The 11,477-nt window shown below is 46.0% G+C and overlaps 1 protein-coding gene across 1 annotated transcript; it reads left to right on the plus strand.

Moving 5' to 3' along the window:
• Positions 1-4,123: 4,123 nt before the first annotated feature.
• foxj1a (forkhead box J1a) lies at positions 4,124-9,107 on the plus strand. The gene is given in 3 exon segments (XM_053442574.1): positions 4,124-4,363; positions 4,365-4,661; positions 6,077-9,107. Coding segments are annotated over 3 exon segments (1,371 nt in total). The 3' UTR covers positions 6,911-9,107.
• The last annotated feature ends 2,370 nt before the right edge of the window (positions 9,108-11,477 follow it).

Raw genomic sequence — 11,477 nt, forward strand, 5'->3', positions numbered from 1 at the left:
TGTCTGACATAACTTATCTTCCAGGAAGTTTTTACAGTACGACAGAGAATTTCTTTTGTCCTTTGTAATCTCAATAACAATATTATAATAAATATGATCAACTTAATATTATGATGTGTCTCTGAATAACTTTATGTTTGACACTAGAATCACCAGAGTCTGAAAAAACTGAGCTGTGATCTGAAAACCGAAAAAGTGTAAAATGTTTTTTGAAGTAAGAACAAGATCTCAGATAATATATTTTAATTTTCTTCACATTTCTCCCATTTCTTTCGATTTTGCAGTACAATCAAATATATAACATACAATTACAAACACACAAATGGCAATTTAAAACATTTCAGTTAATTTTCCTCATTGAATTTAAATTAAATCAAAGGTTTACTTGAGGACATCTTTTATATTTCCTGTTCAAATCAAATAATCTGACTTAATGCTTTTAATTAAAAGACCTTAAAATACAGCTCCTGTTGAACGAGTGAGACGATATGAATGTTTGGACTTTTTAAAGTGAGTTTAGAAAATATTTTGTGTGAGACGATGGAGGTTAATTTAGACACAGAGACACTGACACGTTAGAATATATAAATATATCACATAAATATATAATAAGTCAAATAAAGTCTCTTAGTGAAACATAATATATAATATATTCAATGGTGTGTGGCGCCCTCTTCTGTCCAGCTGCGAGCACTGCAAGTTAAACTAATTAATAAAGTCTTTCTGAACTTCCAACTTTATTTGTCCCCAAATTTGTGTTTACAGCGGAGAACATAGAACATAGAACATAAAATATAAAGAACATGGACTTGCAGGACAATAAGGGATCATCATCTTACTGATAACAACACAAATCATCAGAGAGACATCATTGTCGACATCGACAACAGAACAACACAACACCACACACTCACTCACTCTTCCCCATCATGACTTCTTATGGATCAGCTAATCCTACATTTATAAAAAACAATATGAGGTCTATCCTCATTTTGTCTCTTTAGTTGAGTTAACCAAAATAATCTTTATTTAATAAACTGCTTATTATCTGACTGTGTGTGTGTCTGTGTGTGTCTGTGTCCTGTCAGTCAAGTCTACCAGCAGAAGCCGTGTCTAAGTCTTTAGGTCTTTAATCCCTCGGGGTCTGGAGACGGATCCGGCCCTCGCTGATCCTGCCGCTCTGTGGGTCACTGTGGTTGGCTGCTCCCTCTCTGACCTCTGACCTCTGACCTCTGTCGGAGGTGTGAACGATGTGAGATGATCGGGAGCTGCTCTTCTATCTGTTCTGATTCTAGTTGATTGTAGTAAAGTGTGTTTACTCAAGTTGTGTATTATATGATTTTGAAGTACTTGTACAGGATCATTTGTAGGACAAATTTTTTACTACACTGAAAACAAAGAAATAAAAGAACTCTAAACAGAAAATTAGCTTTGTCCTCTAAAGCAGCGCAGATATTTTATTATTTCACAAGGAGCAATAAAGCACGAGTCTCCTCTGAATCACACGACAAAGTGTCAACCTGAACGCAACAAACTGCGTTTCTACAAAACACACACAGATTTTCACACAGCTTTAATCTTCCCATTATTAACTTTTGAAGCCGATCAGTCAAAGGTCAAAGGTCAAGGTCAACAAAAGAGTGGTGGGACAGACACATGTCTTCACAAAGACAATCTGCAGCAGGTTGTGAGCAGAGGAGAGGACGCGTCGTCAGCAGCTTCTCGTCCAACGCGAGGAGACGTTTTATTGCTTTACAGTTTCTTTGTGAGGGGCCTCAGGAAACCACTCAGCCACACTAACACAACGTGCGAGGGGCCAGAGCTTTTTGTTTCGCCTGTTTCTCCCTTTTCTGTCGTATGGACAAAAACTACATTCCTTCACCCCCCCCCAACACACTCACACACACTTACACACTCACACACACACACACACACACACAGTCCAAACACTGAGTCCAACTCTCACTCTGTCCCTGATGACGCTGCCAGAACTGTGTTGATCTCTGTTTTCATCCAAATGAAGAATAAGGACAGAATCTATCAGAGAATCAGGAAAAGTCCTGAAACTGAAACAAAGTCCTGATGTCCCTCAACTCTCTGGTGAAGGTATCATCACAGCCAGCTCTGGGTCCAGTCCCTTCAAAGTGTCACACACACACTGTAGATAAAGATGGACGACGTGACGGCTGTGTGAAGCCAAAGTTGTGTCTCGGTTCAGAGATGGAGTCCTTGGGAGGACACAGAGCCCCCCCCCCCCCCCCCCCCCATTCGCTGTGCAGACCGTGAAGAACCGACCGAAGTCAACAGACGGTTTCCGTGATGGCGTCCTGCGGTTACCTAGCAGCGGACGTGAAGTGGATTCTATCATGTTGACCATCGACTGTCCGGTTGAGGCCTGATGCTCAAGAGTCACACCTCTTTCCAAACTGCAATGGATTCTGGGATATGTTGGACCAGGAAAGAGGCAAAGACGCGTTTATCTGCCACATTTGAGGTTTGAAAATGAGTCTGGTCGCTCCGCTGGGTCTCGGTCTTCAGCCTCCGGAGGATCCGACCGCCGGCTCCATGTGAGCAGATGGGACATGGACCGAACTTTAAAAAGTCAAAGAAGACGTTAAATAAATGTTTCTGTGAGTTCAGGAAGTTCTTAATCACTGATGTTTCTGATCGGTTTGGTTTCAATCTGTTATTTGATGATTTAAAAACAGACGTCAAACCAAAATGTTGCAGTAGAGCACAAAGTACCTAAAGTACATTCCTGTAGTACATGTACTTCAGAGGATCCTCTGGATTAGTACATGTACCCCAGAGGATCATCTGTATTACATGTACTATCCTCTGTCACATGTACTCCAGAGGATCCTCTCCGCCCTGCGGCGGGTCCGCGGGCCGCGGCTTGAGAACCTGCAGCGGCGGCACCGGGACTGCAGGGTGATTAAAGAAGCGCTATAGAAACCAGCGGACCAATGGAGGAGCAGGACGCTGTTTACAGGGAGGAGGGGGGGGCACCGTTTCTATGGTTCCTGGACAAACCTCCTGCAGACAGGTATTAAACCAGAAACCCACTGCTGCGCACAGGAGGAGAGGAAGAGGAGCAGAGGAAGAGGAGGTGAAGAAGAAGAAGAAGAGGAAGAGGAGGTGAAAAAGAAGAAGAAGAAGAGGAAGAGGAGCAGAGGAAGAGAGGAAGAGAGGAAGAGGAGGAGGTGAAGAACAAGAAGAAGAAGAGGAGCAGAGGAGCACTGGACTTTTCTCCTTTTCTCCATCTGTCGATCACAAAGTGAGAAACAGATGAAACTGGATCAGATCAATAAACTGATAAACTGCTGGTTTGGGATTAAAACATCTGACACAAGGTGAGTGAGAATATTATCAGTTCATAAAGTTACACACACACGGACACACACACACACGGACACGGACACGGACACACACGGACCTGTACACTGTTGGAATGAAGACTTGAAACATCCGAGTCAACTTTAAATTCACTAACGGATAAATAATAATTCTACAATAAAATATAAACTGTTAATAATAATAATAATAATAATAATACGACGAGTTTATGACTTTATATATTTTAAAGTGAGTAAGAATAGTAATAAGAATAATAAGATCTTTTAAAAAAAACTTTTTGAAATGAATAACTCAACAGACATTAGAATAAAAATCATGTTAATATTTGTATATTTCAATGATATCACGAGTTTGAAACACCTGAGTGCTGAGTTCCCTGTCTCACTTCAGGTTCCAGAAAGTTCCACAAGTTCCATGTTCCTCATGTTCCTCATGCTCCTCATGTTCTTCATGTTCCTCATGTTCCTCATGTTCCTCATGTTCCTCATGCTCCTCATGCTCCTCATGTTCCTCATGCTCCTCATGTTCCTCATGCTCCTCAGGTGACAGACGAACACTGAGACTCCACAGCATGTTTCACTCAGACTGTTTTTAAATTTCATCATTGTCTTGTTCGCACTTTGCAGAAGCTGCTGAATATCCTCCCGTCAGGAGGAGGAGGAGGGGGAGCAGGAGCAGCAGCAGGAGGAGCAGGTGCAGGAGCAGCAGCAGGAGGAGCAGGTGCAGGAGCAGGAGCTGGGTGCCACAGAGGAGGGAGGTGCTGGACATGCTGTCCCTGAGCTGTGCTGACCCCTGGCCGGAGGGCTCCGTGGGGCTGGAGGAGGAGGTGGTCACCGCCGCTGCTCAGGCGGAGGAGCGGGACTCCACCAGCGGCTCCTTGTGCCTGGACGACAGCCTGACCAGCCTCCAGTGGCTGCAGGAGTTCTCCATCCTCGGAGCCAGCGTCCCGCAGCAGAGCCACCACCAGACCGGCCTGTTCGGACCCCCGCCGCCGGGGGCCGACGCCCCCGTCCTCCCCTCTGGCCGGGGACCCCGCTTCCCTCGGGACGCCCCTGACCCCGGGCAGGCCCACGGCGGCGGCGCACAGCAGGAGGTCGCTCCTCCCCGGGATCGTGGCGCACGGACACTGTCCGGACGAGGTGGACTACAAGAGCGACGCGCACATCAAGCCTCCGTACTCCTACGCGACCCTCATCTGCATGGCCATGCAGGCGAGCAAGAAGAGCAAGATCACCCTGTCCTGCATCTACCAGTGGATCACCGACAACTTCTGCTACTACCGACACGCGGACCCCACCTGGCAGGTAGGGACAACACACAGACACACAGAGACACACAGAGACACACAGGGACAACACACAGAGACACGGAGACACACAGAGACACACAGAGACACACAGAGACACATAGTGACACACAGAGACACATAGAGACACACGGGGACACATAGTGACACACAGAGACACACAGGGACAACACACAGAGACACGGAGACACACAGAGACACACAGAGACACACACACACACACAGACACACACAGAGACACACACACACTCACTCACTCTCTCACACACACACACAGACACACACAAAGACACACACACACTCACTCACTCTCTCTCACACAGACACACACACATACTCACTCACTCTCTCACACACACACACACACAGACACACACACACACTCACTCACTCTCTCACACACACACACACACACACACACTCACTCCCTCACTGCAGAGACACACACCTCAGCCTCTTTGAGGACGTGTCGTCTCCATTGTGTGTAAACGTCTTTGTCTTCACTGCAGGTTTCAGTTTTCTGAGGTCACATCTCAGCTGGGGGATGTTTTTAATTAAAGTCATATTGAATAAATCCATCTCAGAGGAACACAAAGTTGTGCGATGTGTGCTGCTGCACTGTGAAGTATCACTCACCTGTTGAGTGGGATTAAAAGTGAAGCCACAAACACTTAACTCACATTTACCTCCATACAACTAACATGGGTTATAAACATTACTGGTTCCCAGTCGCTGGCTGGTTTTTCTGCTTGAGCAGGAAGAGGTGATGGGGGGGGGGGGGGGCAGCAGATTCCTCGCGGAAGGTTCAGGAATTTTCCAGAAAAGTTTAATTTTGCCAGATGAATGATTGATGAACTGCTCTCTGTGTTTCAGCACCGGCCTCAGACAGTTCAGAGCGTTTTGTTATTTTAAAGCTGTACATGGGGCAGATAATATTTAACAGGGGTCATGAGGTCACTGCTCTATTCAGACCTCACTGAAGGGGGTGGGGGTGGGGGGGGGGGGATTAATGTGGTGGCTGCCGACCTTGTTTCAAGAGAATTATTATAAGTTTAGAGTTAAAGTTTGACGATTTGGAAACTGATCAAATTTCAGGGTTGGATGAGACTCAGACTTGAGACCGGAGTTTGTGTTTCACATGAAGTGTCTCCATAAACTCTCTGGACATCTTCATCGGTGTTTTCTACATGTGTGGCTCCTCTTTACATCCTGAGATCTTTGATTTCACGTTGTTATTTGCATCACGGTTCTGTGTTCTCCTATCGGCTCAGCTGGACCTTCTGTACCAGGGGTCCAGCTGGAGAAAGTCCTCAGAGAGTCCGGGGCCTCTGGGTTCAGTTCATGTCTGAGAGCAGCTTAAGGTTGAATTTAGAAGTGACTCTTAAGTAATTTGTTTTCTGAATCTATTCTCAGAACTCCATCCGTCACAACCTGTCCCTCAACAAGTGCTTCATCAAGGTGCCGCGGCAGAAGGACGAGCCGGGGAAGGGGGGGTTCTGGAAGATCGACCCCCAGTACGCCGAGCGCCTCCTGAGCGGCGCCTACAAGAAGAGACGGATGCCCCCGGTCCAGATCAACCCAGCGTTCCAGAGCCGGCTCCGGGTCGAGCTCCAGCCCCCGTCCAGAGGCGCCGCAGGTCTGGGCATCAACCCAGAGTCGCAGCGCCTCCTCCGGGAGTTTGAAGAGGAAACTGGAGCTGACCAGAACTGGGACCCGCATCTGGCTGAGGGCACCATGCTGGGCTCCTGGCCGGTGGTCAGAGGCAGAGGTGGGGCCAAGAGGAGACAGTCAATGGGTTCCAGAAGCGGTGGAACCAAAGTCCTCCGGCGCTCCAGCTCCCCCCTGCTCTCCATGGACGAACAGAAGGAGATCGGACCTCTGAAGGGGGACTTCGACTGGGACGCCCTGCTGGACTCCGCCCTCAATGGGGAGCTGAGTTTGGACGGAGGAGAACATCTGAGCCCCATCATGAAAGAGGAGGACTTGACTGTGCGAGGGACCCACATCTCCCCGGTCAGTGCCCCCCCGGCAGGGACAGCCGACGTCCACGTGCTGGGGGAGACCCAGAGGAGGAACGACTTCGAGGAGGAGACCTTCCTCGCCGCGGCCTTCCTGGAGAACCCCTGGCCCGAAGAAGAGGATCAGAGCCGCAGTGACTTCCTGTGTAGCTCCAGCGTCAACCTGGACCAGCTGTTTGACCTCGGGGACTCGTTGGACCCCAGCAGCCGGATTGACGCCCTCCTTTGAGGAATAGCTGCTTTCACTCTAAAGACCCTTTGCTCTGCTTTTGTGGAATAAGAGACGATTTTTTTACGCTCATGAAGCTCATGTTGCCTTTGTCACGTTAAACGTATTTTTAGATTCAAGTTTTGATGCTGATTCAATCAACCAGACGCCACAATGTGCCGCAGCATCAACACGGGGAAAACAAAACTGTGGGAAATCACTTTTTATGAACCAGGAAATGACTTCAGACGAACAGAAACTGGTTCTCAAATGAAATGAATCCGTGAAGTGCGCCCCCTGCTGGCTTCATTTTACTCTCAGGATTTTACATCAGTTATTTCAATAATGCGTGAGAGGAAAACTCTGCGAGCTAACAAGTTTGCTAACTGTCTATTAGCATCGTGCACGTAACACTAACGCAGCGCCGCAACTCAGCGTCACTGCCAATTCTACCCTGTGGCCAACTGAGGTACTACAACACAGTAACAAAGCATTTCCCCCAAAGAGACGTGATTAAAAAGCTCGAAGTCGAATTATTACAACAATACGATTCAACTATTCATCGTTATTGCTCTTATGCATTTCAACTTGAAGGTTTTACATTTGTCTACAGGTTCGTGGCCCAGAGAGAAAGTGTGTGATGTCATGTGACCAGCTGAAGAAACAATAATAAATAACTTTCTCATAGAACTGAAAACACAAATTTCATTAAGGGAACGTTTTGAAATCTGGTTCCAGTTTGTATAATACGAACATTCTCACGAATAACAAAGTCACTTGACAAGCCTGTTAGCTCGCTGGACGTCCCCATGTGAGGACATGGAGACGTCCTGACTGAAAATCTGTGGTTATCCTCAGCGGACACGTCGCTAATAATATTATTAATTTGTAATAATCATAATTCATGTAACATCCTTTAAACCATAACTATGAGAAGCAGAGTGTGTACAAAATTATGCTCATGTCTTTGAATTCCAAGTCAGAGAAATCCAGGACATCTCCTGTTCAGTAAAAAACTACAGACGCACAAACTCAACAAATCAAACCCTAAATTTGTGATTCTCAGTCAATTGGAGCAAAACACTGTTTGTATCTGAATTCACTTTGTGACAAACAGTTTTTTTCGGTTCTTCGTTTTCTGCCGACGCTCTACGAACATTACGTCGTCCTCCGGTTTGACTCTTTCAGCTGCTTTCACTTAAATGTCGTCAACGCACAAACTCACACGTCAGATTTCACCAAACATTTGATCAGACAAACTTTGAGTCGGCCGATCGGGTCGATCCATTTGAATCGTGAGATTTCAACACAGAGTTCTGTCATGAACTTGAGATGGTTGAACTCTGTGTAGACGTCATGAAATCGAGTTGTGTTGTTGTCGGACTCGACTCGAGCAGTAAACAGGAAGCAGAGAGATCAGAATGGAGATCACAGCTCTTTTCATTCTAAGATTCACTCAGTGAGTTTCACCAGAAGCTTTTATCAGCAGAGATTCACGGAGGTTCAGTAAAACACCCGGAGGAATCAGGAGATATTTGCCAAATAAGGTTTGGTGTAGAAGTGATTTACTCTATTAGCTCTAGGTCTATTTTGTGTGTGGGGTTTTCTGGTACTAACTATTCTCTGTAGACATTTTCTAAATAAATAGGGACCAGTAGATTAACACTAGTTTTGCAGGATACACGTTTTGTTCAAGAGGAAATGAAGCAGATCATTTAGTTTAGTTTCATATCGGACGGAGAACTTTCCTGTAGAAGTGAAGAAACTACTTTCTTTGACTTTCTTTGACTTTCCATCAGAACAGTAGATTTAAATAGTCGAGGAAACACCTGAGCTTCACGTCTTCACAGTTCAAATGGACTCAAAACGGCTTCAGGCGAACTTCTTTAACGAAGACCCATTAGGAGGTTCAAATGCTGGTGAATGAATACCTGACCTTCTCGGTGCCAAGAACCACAGTTGGGACGCGACCGGGCGGCAGCGTTAAGAGCCTGTGTTTTTTATTAGGAGCAGGAAGTGTGTGTGTTTTGTACTGGTGTGTGTGAGGAGGTCGAGCGTGGTCAGTAAATCCCAACAATAAAAGCCCTGATGCATCTTGGACGTGTTTCATGTGACTCCATTTTGAAACAAGTCTTGACTTGAGACCAGTTTCTGTTTGGTTGATTAGCTCTTCTCGATCAAATAACATTTATAAACCACAATAAATGCATCTTACCTCATGACTGATTGTGTGAAGTCGGAGACACTGAACCTTTTCTTTGACTTTTACTGTTTTTATTTCATTTTCCACTTTTCTTTGACAATAAAAAAAGCATTACTGCATTTTTGTCTAAATGTTGCATTTCTTCATCATGGCTGCAGAGATGAGACGTTGGTGAGTTGAACATATTTTCATTGATTTCATTTGTCATTGGTGTTGTTTGTTCATGTTCCCCAGAGGATGAACCACCTGACTGTCAGCTGGATTGTCCTGAAATTTGCTTCAGATATTCATGGTACCAAGAGGATATATTCTAATCACGTTTCTAACTTACTCCATCGTTAGCTAGTTAGTTAGTTAGCCAGTCAGTTAGTTAGCTGGTTAGTTAGTCCGTATCTTAGTTAGTTAGTTAGTTGGTTAGTTGGTTAATTAACTAGTCAGTTAGTGAGTTGAAAAAAGGAAATACAGTATCACAACATTAGTTGTATTTCAGTCTAAGTTTATAGAATCTCCTCCTGCATCTTGAAAAAGTAAAGACACAGATTTAGTTGTGTTTTCTTCGAGTCTCGTTGTCTCCCAGTAAACTTCTATCTGTGGCTCTGGTTTGTGAACTGGTTTCTGGAACCTGCCAAGGTTCACGTGAAGGTTGACCGAGCAGACTTGTTTTCTTCTTTAACTGTGAGATTTACGTTGACTCTCCCTGCTCATCTCTGGCTGTGATCAGGATGGGGACCAGTCGCAGGGGGTGGTGGTTTCCCTTTCAGGTCTTTGTCTGTGCCCAGTCAGACTCTTGTTCTCCGCGGTGTTGGGATCTGTGGTCCCTCATTGGGTCGGTGTGGGGTCTAACAGGGACAAGTGTCCCACGGCCCCATATATCACGTCTGTCTGCTGCAGATTAGCAAGGTGGCTGAGCTCAGAGGCTCAGATGAATAGCCACGGTAATCAAATGCAAATACATAGAAGAAGCGCCCCCCCCCCCCCCCAGGACTGTGAACCGCCGGGTTGTCCGTCAGCGAGTCGCTGATGAGGTAATGATGGTGAAGAGACGAAGGCCATGGGTAAAGTGCTGTAACGCTACACCTTTGTATGATGGACACCCAACACTCTGCTGGAAGCACAGGATCCTCGTGCCCGGACCTGGTGCTGTTTCCTGGACAGGAGAGCTGGCATTTTCCCTTCCTGCCCCCCCCAGCCTGGGCTCCCTGCGGCCCCCCCTGGACTCGGCTCTCCAGCTGGATGGCATGGGCTCACACTCATAATGTGGCCGGCTGGTTAGATGAGAGGCCGTGGTAACCCGAGGCAGGTATTATCCCCGGGCCCTGCTGACGGCTGCAGGTAAGAGGAGCCTCGGCTGAAACTGACCCCCCCGCTCGCTCCAACCCAGAGACGCTGCAAACTGAAAGTTCTAAACACCGACACCCAGAGCGGAGCCAGCCTGACGTCCTGCTCCCATATTTAATGCTTTCATACTTTCTATAACACTGAATAATGAACGAATAGTCTTTCCTTTTAGTGTTTATTCATCACTGACATAATCTTATGAAGAAAACGATGCCACTACAAGAACATTGCTCTTTATACCTTGGTCCCTTAATTTAAACTCAATTAAATCACACACTCATAGATATCAGCTTGTAAATATGTCTCAATTTAAAAAAATCGAGATTCATTATTTATTCTCTATATTTTAAAGAAAGTGTCTCAATCATCCTTCCACTGAGTTCTGTGGAGATCTGTTCATAAGTATAAACATCAACCTGAAGCCGAACATGAGGCCGAGGCTGAACCTCTTTGGTTGAAGAAACAATTTGATCGCAGCTGAAATAATAATAATCTTATATCGATATATTTATATATAATCTATAAATTATCATTTCTGGATTTTTATTTGGGTCAAAACAAGACGTTGGTTCTTCAGACATGTTACAAAGACATGAGAACAACATTTATTTCTCTGTGTAGCTGTCTTTTCTCTGTGCCCCCCCCCTCAGTTCCAGTCTGTTCTCCTCCAGCAGATGATTCAGGTTTAGATCTGATGAATCTCTACATTCAGGATGTGTCTCTTTCTGTTGCCCCCCGACGTCCCTGGTATTCACTGAGGAAAGTGTTGAAGCTTATCTGCAGGTTCCTGAAGTGCAAAGTGAGACGGGAGGAGACGGGAGAGACGGGAGAGACGGGAGGAGACGGGAATACGTCTTTTTTATCACACAGCTCATGAAAGGCCCGTTTCCAGGGCAACGGCTGGTACCATTGTCATGTAGGAGTGGGGGGGCGGGAGTGGGTGGCTGGTGCTGGTCTTACCCAGGCTGTGGGGTTGATGAGGCTGAGGACGGATTGAGTCCCAGATTTATTACAGTGCTGGTTTTGTGAAAGTTCACTTACCTTCAC

The sequence above is a fragment of the Pleuronectes platessa genome, chromosome 16 (genome assembly GCF_947347685.1).
Source record: "Pleuronectes platessa chromosome 16, fPlePla1.1, whole genome shotgun sequence".
Lineage (NCBI taxonomy): Eukaryota > Metazoa > Chordata > Actinopteri > Pleuronectiformes > Pleuronectidae > Pleuronectes > Pleuronectes platessa.